This window comes from Symphalangus syndactylus, chromosome 19 (genome assembly GCF_028878055.3).
Source record: "Symphalangus syndactylus isolate Jambi chromosome 19, NHGRI_mSymSyn1-v2.1_pri, whole genome shotgun sequence".
NCBI classification, from domain to species: Eukaryota; Metazoa; Chordata; class Mammalia; order Primates; family Hylobatidae; genus Symphalangus; species Symphalangus syndactylus.
In genome coordinates, this window is record NC_072434.2 from 36,829,298 (window position 1) to 36,850,202 (window position 20,905).

At 36.1% G+C, this 20,905-nt stretch overlaps 1 protein-coding gene across 1 annotated transcript in view; it reads right to left on the bottom strand.

Moving 5' to 3' along the window:
- HMCN1 (hemicentin 1) overlaps positions 1–20,905 on the bottom strand; it is a 438,669-nt gene that overhangs the window by 309,582 nt on the left and 108,182 nt on the right. Inside the window, exon 2 of the mRNA XM_055234444.1 lies at positions 18,136–18,206. Coding sequence (XP_055090419.1) covers positions 18,136–18,206 — 71 coding nt within the window. The remainder of the gene's footprint in view (positions 1–18,135; positions 18,207–20,905) is intronic.

The following is a 20,905-nucleotide window of genomic DNA, read 5'->3' on the forward strand; positions in this document are numbered from 1 at the left end:
AATCGTGAAGCACTTGCTTGCACCCATGGCTAACGCTAACTACTCACCTGGGAACTAATCAAGGTGATCTCTCTACTCCAACACACTCTCTACTAAATCATTCCAGCATGGCATGTCTCTATACTCCTTCAAACTTCTGCTCACTTCATACCTGTCAGAGAAGCTTTCCCTGACTATCTGACATAAAATGCATTCTGTTCGTCATTCTTTTCACTCTGACTCTGTTTCATTTTTCCTATTAACCTATAATCTCTGTGTTTTATTTTCTACTTGAATAGGCTCAATATGTTTTCCTAAACAAAAACTGTTCCCACCCTCAGAGCAATTCTTGTCACATTTATTTCCTTCATAATTATGTGGATTTGTAAATGAAATTGTGAGTTTGCTGTATTTACAGTTTTATACATTATATTTTAGATTTAGAATTTTATCCTGTTTGTTTCCATGTCATCAGCATTGTTTAAAACCACAGGTTTGAATAATGGCATAACATTCAATTATGTCTATATTCCATACTTTAGTCAACCATTTCTCTGCTGTTGAAATATTAGTGCTCTTTCAAATTTTACTTCTCCATTATAAATGGTAGATAGATAGACAGACAAACAGACAAACTGATAGTAATAACTATAGGGCCAAGGGAATGGACTTTTGATCAATATAATTTGAGCAATTAGTAATTGCTGAACACCCTGCTGAGATTTGGGCATCCAACAACAAATAAGCTAAAATATCTTGTCGTGAAGGAGTTCAGGGCCTAGAATAAGCAATCACATAAAAAGCAGGGCAGCTTGGGATCATATGGGCTTTACAGCAGCAGAGTCCAACAAGTAAGAGCTCTTTCTCAGAAAGAAAATAGTTATACCATGAAAAGAGTAAGGCTTTATCATTAAACTCTGGAAATCCTATTTGATTTTCCTATTGGGTCTTTCAGCAGGCTCCAACAGTCTCATATTCTGATACAGATACCGTGAACACCATAGATCTAATCAGGGTCATAAGAACCAAGTATTAGAATAGTTTACAATGTAGCTAGCCTGGATGAAGTGGAGAATATTTTCTTGTACTGGATCCTGATCAAAACTTACAGCCTTTGAGTACTATTTGTTAAACAGGTTGAAACAGAGCATCAGCTGTTAAAAATTGACTCTAATACTGAGACTCATTAAATATTAGGTCACTTTCTTAATTGCATGGGGCTAGAAGATGTAGTAACCTGATCTTCACTTTGGAAAATATACCAGCCACAGATTCCCCAAAATTTTATCAAGTTAGCAGTCCTTTCTCTTTTTGCAGAACTTGTCTCCTACCTCCTATCACTTATATGCATTTTTGAGGCATTTAGTTTAACAACACTGCTCTCAACAACTTGTATATTTGTATCTTTTGACCATACTTATCTCTCAAGTTCTAATTTTACATTTTCAATTTCTTGTTAGACCTCTATTCCTGGGTGTTCTATATGCCTCTCCAATTTAGTGCATTTAAAACAGAACTCATATTTTCTGCTGTGGCATCCCTATTTTTGTTAACAGTACTATCTGCATAGATATTTAGTTTCAAAATCTGAGTCATTTTTGACTCCTCCTTCTACTTTCATCTAATCAGTGGTCATTCATTCGACTTCTATAAATCTGTCCCTTCCCTCTCTCTTCACTTCCTACTAGTCACTTTTCTTATCACTAATTTTATTACATGTACAAATGCCTATCTGATTTTCTGCTTTTCCTTCCACTTAACTTTATTTTGCCTGCAGTAAAGAGCTATATACATCACGTTTCTACTTAAAATATTTCACTACTTGTGTTGGATCAAATAATCTTTCTATCTTTCTATCTCCTGTTGCTCCTTCTCCACAAATTGCTCCCTTTCAGCTGAGATTACTTCCTGTTGTTTTAATATTCCCCTTGCTTCACAACTTAATGCCATAACAATTTTCATTCAAGTAGTCTTTCTACTGTTCTATCTCTACCATCAAACACTTCTCAACAAAATATGCATGTCTAAATTCTTCCATTATTGTATAAGCTCATTGATGGCAAGGAACTGTGCTTTGCTGAGTCCTTGAATCCTCAGTTCATAGCACAATGCTGGCTTAAAGTAATCACTGAGTAAATATTTTTCAAATTAAACTATTATCTCACAATGGTTGAGATAATATGCCTTCCCCTCTTTAAAGCTTTGTTTCCAGTCAAATGTGCTTACTCACTCTTCAGATGTATTCTACTATGCTTTACACTTTAGTGGTACTTAACATATTTCCCTTGCATAACAGTTATTTGGAGGGTTATCATGCGCAACAATGACCTTGAATGAAAATTTATGTAATATGAAAGTGGGAAATAGACAGACATGTTAGTAATTTTGGTATATTGGATAGAAATAATCTTTACTTGCAGCCAATTTTGTATAATCTGTAATGGATATTCTGGGATGCTCAAAAAAATTTAACTTCCTATTGTATATTCAGAAGCTTAGAGAAAAACATTCCTCAACTGCACATGACACTGTGCACCCAAGTGTGAACCACAATATAATTTATCCATTCTACAAGCATTTGTTGAATAGTCAAGTACACAATACAACTCCATGGTAGTATAATTCTAAGGAGAGATTAAATGTCTTTTACTAATTGTCATGTGTGTACCAACACACTAGGAGAAGTTTTCTGTCTATGGGCCAAACATGAGGACAGCTAAGAAATATCTAAAGGCACATATTAGGAATAGAAGGAATGATAAACCTTGTCCAGTTATTGAGTGAGAGATCCTCTCTGAGCCGATTGACTTGGGTATAAATTTGCCCTAAGAGGACCTATACATGCCTACTTCCCTAGGAATCCAGAAACATTACCCAGGAGTAGACTGTAGAGACCACTAGAATCCTTGAAAGGGACTCCAGATGAATTAATCCCATTGGAATCTCCCAGGAACTTCAAGCTCAACCTAAAATTGAATGCAGCCCTAAAAAAATCATGTACTGAAATAGGGTCCCTAAGACTATAAGCATTTTTCAGCCTATAAATTTGAATAAAGCAGTTTAACCACATATTAATAAAATCAAGATGGTCAACAACCTTTTCTGTAAGTATTATAACCACCTTATTTTCCTGAAAAAAAAAAAAGCCACTTTGTGAAACATTGGAGCTTTATGTATATGAGGCTTAATATTGGTTAATAATCAAAGGAAAGAGTGTGGTGAGCTGACACAACTAAAACCCCACAGAGAATTTCACAAATATCCTTTTATTTCTTGGACTTTTATAATATCATATACTCTAAAATGAATTATTTGACTTTTATGAAAGAACTAACAAAAAGTCTCAAAGCAGCCAGGAAAATCGGAGAATGTCAAGTAAAAAGAGAACATTTTAAGCCAGGCATGGTAGCGCATGCCTGTTGTCCCAGCTACTTGGGGGGCTGAGGTGGGAGGATCCCTTGAAACCAGGAATTCCCATCCAGCCTGGGCAACATAGCAAGCTATCTCTCAAAAAGATAAAATAAATGTTTAAAAAAGAAACACTTTGACTCACACGTGTCAGAAGCCAAGACTGGATGTGCTTATACATCCTTTAGGAGTGCTCTATGTAGCTTAATTATATTTTTCCTGCTATGGAAATCAGTGTATTCTTTATAATAAAAATGACTATTCTGCCCCAAATTTCACATTTGCAATATAATCTGCAAACACAGATTATATTGTAATCATATTGATTATAAGTGTTCTCAGGAATAAAATTCTTCCCAAAATAATACAGTATATTTAAATTATTACCTTTCTGCTTCTAGCTAACTGAAAATTAAAAGTAAATGTTAACTAATAATTCATATCTTAATAAAGCTATGTGTCTATCTCATTGTGAATAGAAGGTCCTGAAAAGAAAAATAAGTTTATTCTTTTTCCAAAAGAAGTTAACATACAGTATTATCTTGTTATAAAAGCTCCCTATCTGATATTTGAGATCGGTTTTCTAATAATTTTAAATCATAAGTGGCCATTAAAATCATCTATGAGGCTGGGTGCGGTGGCTCACACCTGTAATCCCAGCACTTTGGGAGGCTGACACGCAGACTGCCTGAGCTCAGGAGTTCACGACCAGGCTGGGCCACACGGTGAAACCCCGTCTCTACTAAAAAAAAAAAAAAAAAAAAAAAATTAGCCGGGCGTGGCGACGTGAGCCTAGTCCCAGCTACTCAGGAGGCCGAGGCAGGAGAATTGCTTGAACCCAGGAGGCGGAGGTTGCAGTGAGCTGAGATCGCACCACTACACTCTAGACTGGGTGACAGAGTGAGACTCCATCTCAAAATAATAATAATAATAAATAAAATGAACTATGGAAGAAATGCTTTACGTCTGCACTAACACAGTAGCCACTACCTAGCCTCATGTGGCTACTAAGCACTTGAAATGTGGCTAGTGAAAATGAGAAAGTGAATTTTTAAATTTTATTTTAATTAAAATTTAAATTAAAAAACTAAAGCAATGATAATTTTATATTGATGACATATTGAAATATTTTGGATATATTCAGTTAAGTAAATAGATTATTGAAATTAATTTCAACTGCTTTTGAAATTACATACATAGCTCACATTATTTGTTGGACAGCACTACTTTGGAATGATACATTTGATTGACCTATGTAGACTTAATTTTAGACTGTTAACTGTAAGGTTGTTGCTTTGATTAAGTGTTTCATGAACTTCCTTTCCTGGCAGAAGTTATTAGAGGCAAAATTTAAATTGCTTTAATTTACTAGGGATCAAGAATCAAGGTACAACTTACTCCAAAAATCTACAAATTATTCCCTTTGCTTATATATATATATACACACACACACACACATACACACAAAGTTTATAAACAAAGATTATATATATACACACACATGTATCAAACTTTATCATATATGTATACACACACACACACACACACCTTTAAACCACTGGTTTCTTTATAGTGTTTCTCTCAAATCATCAACTGACTTTCTGATCTTTAAGTTTAGCTTTGGCAGAACAGGACTAGGCTACAGAAGCATTGCTAAAATTGTTCATTTTTATAAATAAGCCTCACAAAGTCAGAGACTGTAGGTTGATTTGTGTCAGCTGATTTAAAAATTGGAGGTAATGGAAATGTGACTGAAACTATAAAAATAAACTCTTGTAAGTTTTATTTCCAAACTTAAAAAAAAAAATTACTCCTGGCCAGGCATGGTGGCTCATATCTGTAATCTCAGCAGTTTGGAAGGCCAAAGAAGGCAGATCTCTTATGCCCAGGAGCTTAAGACCAGCCTGTGCAACAGAGGAAATCCCCATCTCTAAAAAAATTAAAATAAAAAAATAAGCTGGGTGTGGTGGCACATAGCTGGCACGTGGTCCCAGCTACTCAGAAGGCTCTGGGTAAGTAGAGGCTGCAGTGAACCGTGATTATGCCACTGCACTCCAGCCTGTGCTACAGAGTAAGACCCTGTCTCAAAAAGTAAATAAATAAATAAAGTCCTTTAAATGTCTGTAGCAGCTTCATTTTGACCTGAATACCAAATAGAAAAAATGTAAAATCATAATCCATAAACATTTATGATGGAAGAATTTACAATTGAAGAACTTAAATTTATAAAAGGTCTTATTGATTTAATCAGTACTTTTCTTGGTAATAAGACATTCTACCTGTGTTAATTCAATAAATGTCTACTCTGAGCCAAGTGCTGAGGGAGTATTGTCACAAACACTATGTTATTTACTCTTTACATCAATGGATAAGGTAAGTATCACTTTTAACATGTTTTACTGACAGAGTACTAACTTTTGAAAATCCTTTCTCAGGGTCACATAACTAGTAAGTGAAAAAGCAGAGATTTGAACTTAATTATGCCTGGCCTGAAAATTCATGCAAACTCCCGTGAGGCATTTTGTTACCTTCTTCAGCTTCTGTGTCTATAAGCAAGTAGCTTTCTGAGACACTGTATAATCAGAGGACAAAAATTCCCATTCTTCTAGATACCTACAGAATATTGTTTATTCTTCTTTTGTGGTATTCAATAAGATGTATTATAATTTATATTTCCTCCTACTAGATCTCTGTTTTTTGAAGTACTTAGTAGGTGTTCCATTGTTGTTTGATGAATGAATGGATAAATGACTAGTGAGTACATGGGTGAAAGATTTTGCAAAGCCATCTTCACATATTCTAGGTACACTTAACATGCTCAGCCTGAGCTTGACTTAAGCCTAGCCCATCCCATTTCAAGTAATACAATTCCAGAACTAAACCTTCTAAAAGTACAAGTGTATAAAGCTAACTCCCCCTATGTTTGATCTCTCCCCCACACCCCTCTCTGTCCTGGCATACAGTCAGGATGAATAATCAACACGATAAAACCAACATGGCTATGTAAATATATTTCCTAAAACCACAGAAACATGCACACACACACACACACACACACACACACACTCACACACACACAAATGAAAGGTATGATGGAGATGAACTCTATAATGCATAGAATTAGCTCCCTAAATGCATTTTAGAAAGGGTCTGACTTTGTTAACCTGTGCTTTTATTTGAGCCCTGAAATATAGATAATTAGTATCAGTATGCACAGTCCTGCTCAATATTTTGATTGACATTTTATCTTTATAATTCTACTGATGCCTACAATTTACTAAATTGCCAAAGACCTTTCAGACAGAAAAACATGTACTAAGAAAAACAGAAGCATGTGAGCTTTCACAGTAAATGTTGCTCCTGGAATAAAAAATATTTTTAAAAAACTGTAACTTCAGAGTTATGGTGATAATTATGTTCGCAAAATGAATTCCTGGAAAGCAAGATTAAATAAGAATGAATAGAAATCTTATCATTCAAGGGAGTATTAAAACACAGATTATCATGCTGTCTTTTCTAAATACAAGACAGTGTAGGAATGGCACTGGAATAAACTGAACTTTTAAACTGTGAGAGGAGTTGGAAAAAAAATGAAGTCTCTGTTCGAATCCTAATGGGAAAATCTACATCAAATGATGGATCAGAGAGACCCAAGAATGTTAATCTCAGAGCAAGAATGCTCCCATGCCTTATCATTTATTTTCTAGTCAACCTATTTCAATTCTTCTATTCTCATCTTTTCATTGAACTCATTTTTATATCGTTTTCCAGATGCCTAAGTCTAAGCAATAAAAATTGAAACTTTTTTATAGGCTCATGACTAAGTTCAAAATAATTCTTATTGGCATTACAATATTTACCCTTATTCTAACATGAGTATAACCTACTAGAGTTTGCACTTAGTTTCAAAGTCACACTACATCCTTTTCACATGGAACACCCATGTGTGAAATGTCTTATTTGTGTAATCTGTCCCTTACCTATAAAATTTAGGTATGCAACTCAGTTTCAAGCTGAACAAAAAAACATTTTCTTTTTTTTTTTTTTTGAGACAGGTTCTAGCTCTGTCACCCAGGCTGGAGTGCAGTGGCGCGATCTCACTCACTGCAACTCCACCTCTGGTGCTCAAGAGATTCTCCTGCCTCAGCCTCCCCAGTAGCTGGGATTACAGATGCCCACCACCATGCCTGGCTAATTTTTGTATTTTTAGTAGAGACAGGGTTTCACCACGTTGGCCAGGCTGGTCTCAAACTTGTGACCTCAGATGATTCGCCCACCTCAACCTCCCAAAGTGCTGGGATTACAGGCGTGAGCCACTGCGCCCAATCTAAAGCTGAACAAAATTTTACAACTCTCAGCTCTCTTTCTTAAAATACAGTTGTGCAATTCTTCTACCAAGAAAACAGGATGTACATGTGAAAACCATTAAATTACATCGAATCTAATTTAAAGTTGCATCGAAGAAAATATAAAACAAATTAGAATTACAGAGTTCGTCAGTGACATGTGCTGGCTTTTATTACTTGTAGAATATATTGCAAGGATGTACTGAGAGACAATCAGAATACTGCAGAGCCCAAACCTCAAATCTCCAAAATCTAAATAAAAGATGTTACATCCCAGAAAGTCAAACTATTCTGCTCTTTGCTGCACATTCATTGATCACCAAACAAGCTCAAAGAAGGTGAAATCCAAATTAAAGCATCAAAGAAGTGCTGACCACAATTCCAGGCACAGTAAAGGTAACAATTACAACAATGTCCATGCTTTCAGATTATCACCTGTCACTGGTAAGGATTTAACTCATCGGCAACTGATCTTTCAACTTGTTGGACCTTCTTTCAAGGGAGCTAGTAGAGCCCAGGTGGGTCTTCAGGGGACATGCTTTGTTGGGTCTTTGGAGGAGGTTCAGTTTGCTTCAAATAAAATATTTATAAAAACTGCACTATGGGCCAGGCGCGGTGGCTCACGCTTGTAATCCCAGCACTTTGGGAGGCTGAGGCGGGCGGATCACGAGGTCAGGAGATCGAGACCACGGTGAAACCCCGTCTCTACTAAAAATACAAAAAAAAAATTAGCCGGGCGTGGTGGCAGGCGCCCGTAGTCCCAGCTAGTCGGAGAGGCTGAGGCAGGAGAATGGCGTGAACCCAGGAGGCAGAGCTTGCAGTGAGCCGAGATTGAGCCACTGCACTCCAGCCTGGGTAAAAGAGCGAGACTCCGTCTCAAAAAAAAAAAAACAAAAAAACAAAAACAAAAAACTGCACTATGTACCAGGCACTCAATATCTTGATCAGTAAATTAGAAAATGTTGTACCTAATACATTAAAAAATACCAATAGTTTCATAATTCACATGAGTTATAATGGACAGTGAGTGGTCCTTTGAAGAGGGAAATAGGCTGGAGACAACCAAGAATAAAAAAAATAACGAAAATACCTTCTACTTATCCGAAGACATGTAGAAGCAGGCAGGGTTAACCGTAGGCAAAAATGGGAAACTAACAAATTGTATCTTGGTATTCTCAGTCACCCTTCAGTAATCATCCTCTTCTCAGCTTCTTAGAGAATTCTTTCTTACCCTCTTCAAGGATTCAGTATCTTTTTATTGTCACCTTCAAAAACTAAGACTCTGCCATTGCCCTGGTTGGAATGGATTCCTGGTCCCACCTAACAAGTGGCTCCCTTGTTTGCTTAGGGAGCAAGAGCCAGCGGAGGCAGGGACAGGGCCTAAGAAGGTCTTACTAGCCAATCATCATTTGCTTATTCAAGGAGGACGCATTCACCATACCTATACTTGCTCTGAGCAGACCTTCCTGCTCCCATTTCTTCCTCTCCTATGACCCTTCTCTGTTTTTCCTCTCTGCTAGTCAAGACTCTACCTAGCCATAGAAATTTCTCTCTTCCTTCTGCTCCAACACTCGCATATGGATTCTGCATGCCATCTAGCACATTTGGTATTATCTTTGTTATTAGCTAGTTAAGGAAGATTGGAATGCTGTGATTATTTAATGTGGTAAAAATATATTTATACTGCTTGTGTAATTTCCTCTCTTGGCAAAATGGAAAATGCATTTTTACTAATAAAATCATTATGATTTACAAAGACATCACATTACAAGAAAGTTTGAGATATGCAAATTTTACATTTTGTTTTTAGTAGTCATTTAAAAAATGATGAAATAAGATATTAAAGGAGATGACTACATATATGATAGAGCAAATAAATCAGGATTTTAAAAAATCACCATGAATATAAAAGGATATAGACCTAGTTTAAACATTTATGTAAGGAAACCTGAGGGACTTAGCTGATGACAGAATCAGTATTCAATAATGTAATATGCCTGCCAAAGAAAGCTGATATCAGCCTCCAGCATTAAAAGAAGCTCCCCAGACATTGCTCCAGAGGAGTCCCCCAGGCATCATCTGGTGACAAAATCCAGTGCTATCAAATCTTTAACTAGTGTTACTCAGGTCTGGGGTACTGACAGGTTGCTGGAAGGGATTCTAACATCTGATGGGGTAACTGGACAAATGATATTCAAAATCAATTCCAATACTAGGACTCCACAATTCTCCTGAAATTTTTTTAAGGTCTAGGAATATAAAAAAGATGCTTTCTGAGAACTAACTGCTCCTACCCAGTTTGGATACAGAAAAAACTCTAATTTTCTTTTATGTCCATTTCAATGAAAATGAGTTTGTTTGTTTTTTAGCTGCAGCTGCTAGCAACTCTGAAAAAATGAGATTTATAGTTTTCTCTAGGAATCCTAGCTGTAGATCAAGGACCATTCTCCCAAGGAAATTGTTTTGATCTCCATCCTTACCATCACCTAAAAACTAACAAAATCAGATTTAGTACTTATTGTGGGGAACAGAACAATCTGTTGGTTGCCTAAGTAGCACATATGGATTGAATCCAGGCATCATAGGTTAGTGTATTCTTTCTCTTAAATGTTATTTGGCCACAGGAATCTGCAATATTTACCACGCAATGAGTCGTGTATTTATCCTTAAGGATATTCCCATAGATGCACACTTTGAAAAGAAATTCAAGAAATTTCCCATTATAATATCTACCCCATTCTAATCACCTGTATATTCCATTTTGAAAAAGCAATCCAACAGTCAAAATAGCCTTCAATATTCTTTGTCCTTTGAAGTTTACACAAAACATCATTACAAAATCAACCACGTATTTGCTTCTGGATAGGGTAGCAAAATGGATACCTAAAAAAGGGCCAAACATTCCCATTCCTGTCCTCCACTGTCTTGTCGCAGTCTCTGTTCCTTGTTCTCTGGGGATGTAGGACTGTTTGTCCCTCAGAGAATTCTTTACTCTAGCAGAAACTCTAATAGAAAACTCGAACTGCAAACTAAAGTTTTAGTAGATGCTTCATTCAGGCCCAAAGAAGTTTCAACACTAAAAATAAAAACAATCAAAACACTGACTATGAATGTACCTACAGTACACACAGTACATTTCAATATCTTAAACATATTTTGTTCTTGTTTCTCCCCAAAGTGTGCATGAGCTTAAATAAGTTTATCATACTTAGTACCAAGAACATTTGCTGAGGAAAGCCGGTGATTTTATTATTACTCAAAGTGATTGGAGATAGGAATGAAGTAAAAATATTTGAGAAATAAATTCATTTTGTTGAGGATGAGATCAGCCCTAGACATACATCTGTTTTTAATTCTTTACTTTCCTACTTTGAAGTAACATACAAAGAGAAATTATATAAATAAATATGTTAACTTGATTAGATCAATAAGGTTATTTCAACAGATATTTAGAAGGAAAGTAGCGGAGCAATAAAGGAAACTGGCTTTGGCATTAAATACCTCATTTTGAGACCAGCTTTGCTACTTGCTATTTTTGTGACCTATGTAAGACATGTTACCTAATATCAAAAAGCTTGAGATTCCTCATTTATAAAAAGAAATAGTAATATTTATGTGAGTATAAATTGAGAAAATGATTTTAAAACACTTGCAAAACCTTTTGCAAGGCACATATTCCGAAACTGTTGCTCATTTATGACATAAATATTTGGGGATTATTTCCCTTAAAAGAACTTTGGAGTACTAGAGCTAGTAGTAGCAACAGATAACATTTATTGAGCCTGTACTTTGGGCCACTGTTCTGCTTGAAGGTTTATATATACTATGAGTTAGATGCTTTATCATACTTTCTTCCCTAAATTAAATACAAGCCAGTCCTCCTTTAAAGTGTGTGTGTGTGTGCATGCGTGTGTGTGTGTAGGATATTTGTAAGCAAATGCATATTATGAAAACTTAAATGGAAATTAAAACTGCTTTTCTAAGTTGAATCATGTCTAACCATGTCCCAAAATGAAAATCAAACCTCTGATAGCTCTACATTATATCTGTCCCTGATGACATATAATGCCTTTTCTTTCCTTTGTTGGTTCATTTTTAAAATTTATTTGCTTTCTTCATTTTTCTAGCCATATATGTTTTTTAAAAATTCATATGGAAGAATTCCCTATATATCTAGAAATTAAAGTTACAGTTTTATACAATAGCATTTTTTTAAAAACTAGAAATTAGATGAAGTGTATATACCAAATTGGCATAGTAAATTATTCTTCTAAAATCATCATTATCTTGTTCTCCTCTTTTTAGCAGTCTTTGCCTATCTGAGGGTATTTCATATTCTCCTTAGGCAGTTAATTCTATCAACTGTTCTTTTATAGAAAACATTCTTTTTCCCCTAACCTTAACCTGCTGAAGTTTAAACCTATTTATTCTCCTGGACCTCACCCTATCATCTTCATAACTCTGTCATGTTGCTATGTGACAATGCTTTTCCAGATATTTTTAATCATATTTCTACTTTTTTAAAAAGTCAATTTTATTAAAAGACTTTACTAAGGAAACTTAAATTATGTGTGAAGCTTTTGATTTGGGGGATCAACAATTTATACAAAAGTTGGCATTGTAATCTCATTATTGTAGAAATAACTTGGTGTTTTGAGGGGTTGTGTGTGTGTGTGTGTGTGTGTGGGTGTGTGTTTACACTTTGAATGTTTGACTAATATACTTTCTGTTCTTTAAAACATTTGGATAAAACGCTTGAAAGCATATCACTGCCAATACCATTTTCTAAAAATCAACAAGCTTTATAGTTTCTTATAAAGAATGTGTCCCAAAGCAAGGCTTTGCACTGCATATTTACGAGGATATTAATTTCCAAAGCTCTGTGTGATTTGAATACCATTTGTTGTCATTTGTCTTTCCTTGTTTTCCCCAGAGAGAAAGCACAGTTGTTTTCAAGATACTTCTCTATATTCCAGATGAAAGAGGATAAAGGAAAATGAAATTAATGGTATAAATTTAATAAATTAAGTGTAATAATTTTTTGCTAATTTTTTCTTGGAAAATTTTAGATTGCTTTTTCTCAAGTTAATTCCATATCTCTAGAAGAAAAATAGCCAAGCCTGCTCTAATGTTGATGGATGATTAATGCACTTCAAACTGAATTTACTTCTTATTGTTTTCAAAACCAATTTAAACATGAATGGAATATTTTTAAAGGTTTTGTTTTTTTAAAGTACAAGTTAGTTTCATAGGATAACAATACTTGCTGCTTTTGATATCAGTGATTTTGAGGGAGTTACTAAAAATGGTAGAAAGGGAACTGAAGAAGGATTTGAAAATCATACATAAAACAAAATTTTGTATCTCATACTAAAATTTTAAGAAATGTGTGAGGCATCTCAAACTGATTAATGAAATAATAAAGTATTCTATAAGTAAACACTGAACAAAATATATCCTTTAGTTTAGTGTTAAGTGATGATGTAGACTAGACTTTTCATGTTTAACCTTTAAATTTTTTGTCACTGATTTAAGACAGAATAATTCACTAGAAACTTTGAAAGTAAAAACACTTCTGTGGTATTCCCAATGCCCGTAACAATGCCTAATGTTGAATGAAGGGAAAAAGTAAATATTTGATTGTTTCCCTTGCTGGTTGTCCTAATTAAGCATCCTTTTGGATCCTATGAAAGTGCAAAAAAGGGGGGAAAAAAAAGAAAATCCCATAAGACAAAGCCTGTCCAGGGGAAACCTACAGAGAAACAGACCTCAGCTTTTATTGCATGGGAGAAAGAAAGAAAAAATATTTTTTTGAACAAAGGTAAAATTATACAATCTCATAGAGTGTCTGTATCAGATTCAATTCCAGAGGGTGGAGGGAGGCCTCTGCAGAGGCAGTCACGGAGTATGAGTCAGGATTCAGGATCCTTCACCCTGGAGTCAAACAGAGCAAGGAGGATCAGGGCACTCCCTATAGATCCTTCAGAACAAAAGAAGAGGAGAGGCAGACAATCAGGAAGCCCATGCCAGGTCTCACTGACAATGTAGGTATTTTCATTCTGGCCAGATTTTCAAGAATATAGTCTAGTTGTATTCTCACAGAGGAAAAAAAAAATGAATACAATAAATGCCTTCCTAACATTCTATCTGCTAGAAATCCTCATTACTTGGCCCTTCTGATTCTCTATAATGCAATAAAAACTGATGGTTAGGTTTTTTGGGTATTTTCTGTACCATCAAGTAAAGTTTAAATAATATTTGATACAGTTTTCCTGTTAAATGTACATTTTTAAAAGAAGCCACCTCAAATGGCACTCAGTTATTCAACAGCTATTGAAAGTCTACTCTACTGCAGACACTGGTTTATCTTCCAGATGAAGCACAGGCTAATACGAGCTACAGGGCTCTTGTCCTCTGGAACTCAGTGCAATAAGGGTACATGAAAGCATTTAAACAACCAGAACAATGCAGTTTCTGATTTCCAAGATCCATGAATATAATATAAATTTCTAAGGAAATTTTTTTTCAGAGAATTTGGACATCCAAAGTGGCAAAGAATGTGCTATATTGAGGGAGAGAAAAGCAAATAGTAAATAAGTAGCAAAATTATGACTGAAAAAATGCCATGGTATACGAGAAAGGAAATGGAAGACTGTTGGTGAAAAAACATGTCAAAAAAAAATTCAGTAAGAGAGAAAAATAGTCAAGAGATAATTATATAAATCTACATACATATTTATCAAATATAATTCAATTTAGTATATAATTTACAAATGGAGACATGCACAAAATACAGTCACCCTTGAATACACATTTGGAATGCCAAACTTCCAGTTTCATACCCTATGCCTCAATTATGCTCATTACTATGTGCAGATTCGAATTAAGTCATTTATCCAACAGTGAATCGATGAAAGTATTATACTTCAAACTCTGATTTGGACTCTGTTAATCTGTATATTCCAGTATACTCATTCATTCATTCATTTATTAAAAAGTGAGCATGTTCTATATGCCAGTCCTTTTACTGGGGTATTTAATAAGCTAAATTATACACAGTCCTTCAATGTGAACTCCCAACTGCTTTATGACAGAGAAAGGTAATGAGAAATGACCCAGCCGAGAAAATAGGGCAGGATTCTCTGAGGAAGTGGGATTATTTAAGCTGAGACTTTGAATACAGGATTTTAAACTAGGTTAACGGAGTGTGGAAATGAGGGCAGATTGAAGGACAGGAACTTTCTGTGCAAGAACAGCATGTGCAAAAATGCCCTGAGGAGATGGGTGGGGATACAGATATGGGGAAGCTCTATGCAAGGCCTCTGCAGCAGAGTACACAGCCTAGGAGAAAGAGTGGCACTAGATGGGAATGAAAGGTAGGAAAGCCTTAGACCACTCAGAACCCAGAACCATAGGAAGAATTTATGAGGTGTGGGTAAAGAGTCAAGTAGATATGGTACAAGGCAGAAACTTTCAGAGCTGTATTCTGAGATCCCGTTGTCTGCAGAGTAGAGAAGGTAGGCCTGGAAAATAGAAGCAAGAATAAATGCAAGAAAATCCCTTAGAAGATTTTCTGCATTAGTTTAGACTAAAGATGTGGTAATTGGGACTCAGATGGTGTCAAAAGAAATGGAGAGGAGCCAATTGATTTAAAAGGTATTTAGAAAGTTACAAACAACACTTAATAACAGTTGGACTGACTATAAGGGGTAAAAGTGCAGGGTGTATTAAGGAAGTATCCAGATATTTGGCTGGGTTACCAGAATACTATAACATCATTCACAAAGGTAACAAGGAGGAGACAAAAGCCAAGGATTAAGGACCACATTTAGGGTACTGGAAAAAGAACATTCATGAATTTCATTTTAGAAGGCCATTGTGACATCCAAGGACTGAAAAGAGGGTCTGTTCCTCAGGAAAGAGGTCAAGGCTAAAGCATATCTACATGGTATGGATGATTTTACCTAAGGAGAGGATAGAAAATGAGGAAAAAAAAGGAGCCAGTTTCAAAACCTTGAGGAACACCAATATTCAATGGCCAAGTGGAAGGAAATGAAGTTTCCTAAGTTGAGTAGGAAAAATGAGATTAAAGAATGAAACATGGATGAGGGAACAAAGTGAGTCAAGCAGAAGGGAGAGTGCCATGTTGTCAAAGACTACAGAGATGTCTATCCAGTATGATGAGGACTGGAACACTTCCATTGCATTTAGCAAAATGGATATCACTGGTCACTAGCTAATGCTACTTTGATACAGTGGGAGGAATGGGAACTAGATTGAAATAGATTGAAGAGTGAATGGCAGAAATGGGATTAAGGAAATAACAGCAGTGAACATAGACAATGTGGTTGGCATTGAGGGAATTGAGAGAATAGAAATTATTTGTAAGAGAACTTGACAAAAATACAGACATTTTTTGTTGTTTATTTTGTTTTGCTTTTTATGGTTTTGTTTGTTGGGATTTGTTTGTATGTTTTTGAGACTTGAACATACATATTTAAAAATCAATAAAAACTTTTTTTTTGCTTTCTTTTGGAGACAGGGTCTCACTCTGCCACCCACACTGTAGTGCAGTACTATGATAATAGCTCACTGTAGCCTCGAACTCCTGGGCTCAAGTGATCCTCCACCCTCACCTTTCCAAGTAGCTGGGACTACAGGCATGCACCACCATGCCTGGCTGAATTTTTTTTTTCTTTTTTAGAGACAGGGTCTCACTATGTGCCCAGGCTGGTCTCAAACTCCTGGCCTCAAATGATCCTCCTGCCATTGCCTCCCAAAGCAGCACTGGGATTACAGGCGTGAGCTACTGTGCCCAGCCTCAACAGGAACTCTTTAAAAGTTGACAGAAACAGTTTGATAGTGTTAAAATCCCAAGAAAGCCAAAGAATTGAGATCAAGTGAATAAGGATAGGATAAGTGCTGGATGGAAATGGGTTATATGTTACATATGAGGAAACAGAGGGCTTCATTTGTTTGTGACTGTGTGTGAAAATGAGGTCACTTGCTCTGAGTAGATCATCTGCTGAAATAACCAGTAGTAAAAGGGTGGTGAGATATAGGTTAAAGGGGAGTGAATAAGATTTGCAATTGTCATTGAGAAGAAAGGAAGATTTTATTGATCAAAGAAACACAGTAACATCATGGGAGTATTAAGAGTCCATTTGAGTTAGGTGGCTATGAATTCACCAGAGACTCAAAGCGTCATGTTGTGAAACTTCAACTACATTTGGCCACTTGTGGATAAGCATGAATAATGCAGACAGTTGAGGTCATTCAGGAATGAGGTTATGCCTTTTGAACAGAAAGGCAATGGACAAAGGAGAAAAAGCAGTGTTTTAAATGATAAAAAAAAAAACAAAAAACTCTGAGCTAGATTAGAAGAAGTGAAAAAATAACAAATCTGATGGCCTGGGAGACAGTGTAGGGGTCAGTGGACTGGAGTGCTTGCTGAAGGTAAGGGAGTGGTTGTAGTGTAAAAAGTTGCACCAACCCGCTCAGTGCACAGGTAATTGTTGATTAAGATGTCTGAATTATCTAAGAGAGGAAACAGATGATAACAAGATCTAGGGGATGTTTGTGGAAATAGATGACTAAGAGAGAGTAAAGAAAAGGTCATTGAAGATAACTAGTAGGTCAAGGAACTGAAAAGGGACTATTCTGACTAGGTCATTCTCATAAATGTTGAAGTCACTCAGAATAATGGCAGTCCTGGGGAGGAAAGGCAGCCAATGAGGCAGGTACCAATCGCCGAAATGAATGATGGAAAGTGGCCAAAAAGTCTGAGGATAACAGAGGCAGAGACCATAGAAGGTAGTATAGTGAAACAGCCTCGTAGAAGCATATTTTTTAAATGAATAAATTCAGCACCAGAAGAAGATGCATAGCAACTTTACCTCTAAGTTCTGTTTTCAGAATAACATTTAAACCAATGTGATTCATCTTCTCTAATAACCAAGTTATATGTACAGTCAAACATTTCATATGGCTGACTTATAGCAGCACAGAATATCAAAATTACCTTAGTTATGCCATTAATTTTATGGGAAAAGAATTATTAACTGTTCCTTATATTTCTAAGCAAAAAGACTTATCTAGAGCAGAGGTCAGCAAACTTTTTCCTTAAAGGGACCAGTCTGCCACAACTACTCAACTCTGCCGTGATAGTGTAAACCAGCCATAGGTAGTAACTAACTGGTGATATTTCAAACCCCATCTGTCCTATTTCTGCATCTATTGTTCAATTCATTCTGGACTCAGGTGGAGGGCTGGGGGGTGTGGCAATTATTGGGTCCCTTAAAAAGCCAACAACTATTTCTTTTACATTTAAAAAATAAAGAAAATCAGCCAAAGACTCATGATTTTCCATTCCCCCAAGAGAACACTGAAAGCAAGCACTCACCTGAACATATAGTTCTCTGAGTTCATATTGAAATTTCTTGGGATCTGTGGTAATTGTCACTGGGCCAATTTCTGTGAAGATAAAAATAACATAGGTCAATAAACAGTAATCAATGGCATTAAAGACTTTTTTGTGTTTATAGATGTCTTTTCACCGTGCAGTGTGCAGTACATGGTTACTTATTAATAAGAAATAGTAAAATAACAAACACTCTTTCTCAATTTGTAACTACCAGAGAATAACTTATAATTTACTGTAAAGTGCGCATATCTAAAACAGTGAATTTTTAACCATAGGAAATGCAAGGAGGAGTAAAATAGTCACAGGACAAAGAATCAGGAGAGCACAGTTCCAGTTCTTTCTTATTCTCATCAGTCAGTAAACACTTACTAAGCACCACTTTGTTGTTAGAATTTAGATGAATCACTTATTCGTCTATAATTCAGTTTGCCCAACTTTAAAGTGTAAATTTGTTTGCAACTTTTCTGTAAGTCTTAACTCATTCAAAATAAAAAGTTTGTTGCTAAACAAAATAAGAAAAAAGTGAACATTCACTGCCTATCCCATAGGTTTTTAAGAATTTGGAGATGAGGCCAGATGCAGTGGCTCATGCCTGTAATCTCAGCACTTTGGGATTCCAAGGCGGGCAGATCATTTGAGGTCAGGAGTTCGAGACCAGCCTGATCAACATGGTGAAACCCCGTCTCTACTAAAAAATACAAAAAAATTAGCCGGGCATGGTGGCACATGCCTGTAGTCCCAGCTACTCAGGAGGCTGAGGCAGGAGAATTGCTTGAACCCAGGAGGTGGAGGTTGCAGTGAGCCAAGTTCATGCCACTGCACTACAGCCTGGGAGACAACAAGACTCCATGTCAAAAAAAAAAAAAAAAAAGGAAGAAAAGAAAGAAAAAGAATTTGGAGATGTATAGTTGCAAGGACATTAACAGTGCAGGAAATAGTCCCTATAACTTTTTTCTCATGGCTGGGGTGGCTGAGCCTGGCTATCACCATTCTCCTAAGCTGGCTTTGACCATAACTACCTTCAGGACTGTGGCCATCCTCACAACCGCCCAGATGTACTACACAAAATCACTTCTTCCAATAGGAAAAGGTGGGGCCACTGCCTTCCCTGGAGAACCAAGACTCAGATCATAAGTCAGGTGAATAAAAGGATCCCAGATATCATGGGTTAACTTGGAAATCTGTATATACATATATATTTGTACTTTGGGTTGGATCCAGCTTGTCTATAGCAAATATTTCAATCCCCAGGCTTATTCTTTTTCAAAAATAAATCAACTCTTAGATAAACTAAAAGTGGCCATTTATGGGTATCAATTACTTTCACCAGAGAGAATCCATGTATTTAAGTAATGGTATTAAAATTCATCTGGGTACCATGTGCTTAGATATATCATCTTAAATTCTCAGGGTGGATGAAAAGCTTCCTATCTTATGTAATAATGATATAGACTCATTCAAAACTATCATGTGCAACTACAATGCAAAATTATAAAGATACTTAACATTTAGCTTTTACAAAATGTTTTCTAGCTTTAAAGGCATACTGCTCAAAAAGAGCTTATAACTCCAAAGAATAATAACTAATTAGCCAAACCTTCCATAACAAGCTACACATGGTACAAAAACAGACTGTAGTATTTTAAAAATAAATGAGACAAATTGGAAAGGAGGTACAATTTGTCTGCCATAACCCATGTACTTTTTCTTAGAAATAACAGGAAAAAATGCTTCAATCCTTCACTATAGATTAGACACTTTGCAGTTTGCAAAAGGAGTGGAGAAGCAATCGGAGAAACTGTGAAAATGCAAACATCTGCATTCCATACAAAGCAGAACCGTCATTAACCATGTCCCAAGTATATGGAAAATGGGAGAAGCCTACTCCCTCAAGACTAAACAAAGGCATACTTTGCAAAGGAATGCAAAACAGCAAAGAATATGCCAGGCAGTTACACCCTGACATATAAATTTTCAGTAGCATTGTCAAGCCAAGCTTCTATGTTCCCACATTGCATAATACTGAAATAATCCAAGAATTTAAAACTCAAGAAGTAGAAATACAAAGAATACCAGAAAAAAACAATTATATAATAATAAAGAGTGTAAACATGCAAGGATATTCCCTATAGTAATAAAAAATATCTCTGAATAGATGCCTGCTCTTCAAGAGTGGGGATCAAGGGATGCTATTAAAATAAGAGGACCGATAAGCCTTCATTTTAATTAACCAGAGACTCTCAAATATACACCTGTTTTCAACAAAGATAGGAAATCTTTCTTAAAGCTCATTAATAAACATTATTGCAAGCCATACTGGACAGCTGAGATAAATCTTTATCAGTTACGAGAAATACTCAGGAGAGATAATAGCTTGCCCAGCTGCCCTATCCCTCCAGCTGTAAGCATCCTTTCCAATTCATTTTAATTGAATGATATGACTATTTGGCAAAATCAGCCCTCCTCCCTTTCAGAACTTGCTTCCATTCCAGTCTTTCTTTTCACATAACAGAGCCCTGTGCCAGCTGTGTCATTAGCAATTTCCTCTTTTCTTCCTTTTCACTCATGCTGGTTTCATCCCCTGCCAAGCCTTTGATGACATTCAGCAGGTAAAACTTTGTCCTCTCTTCCTGCCTGAACATGGTCCTCCAGTGCTTATAGAATTAAATGGGAACTCTCAAAGGTAATCCAGGCCCTCACTACAAACTTCAAACTTTGAAGCTATTGCACTTCCTTACCATTCCCATCA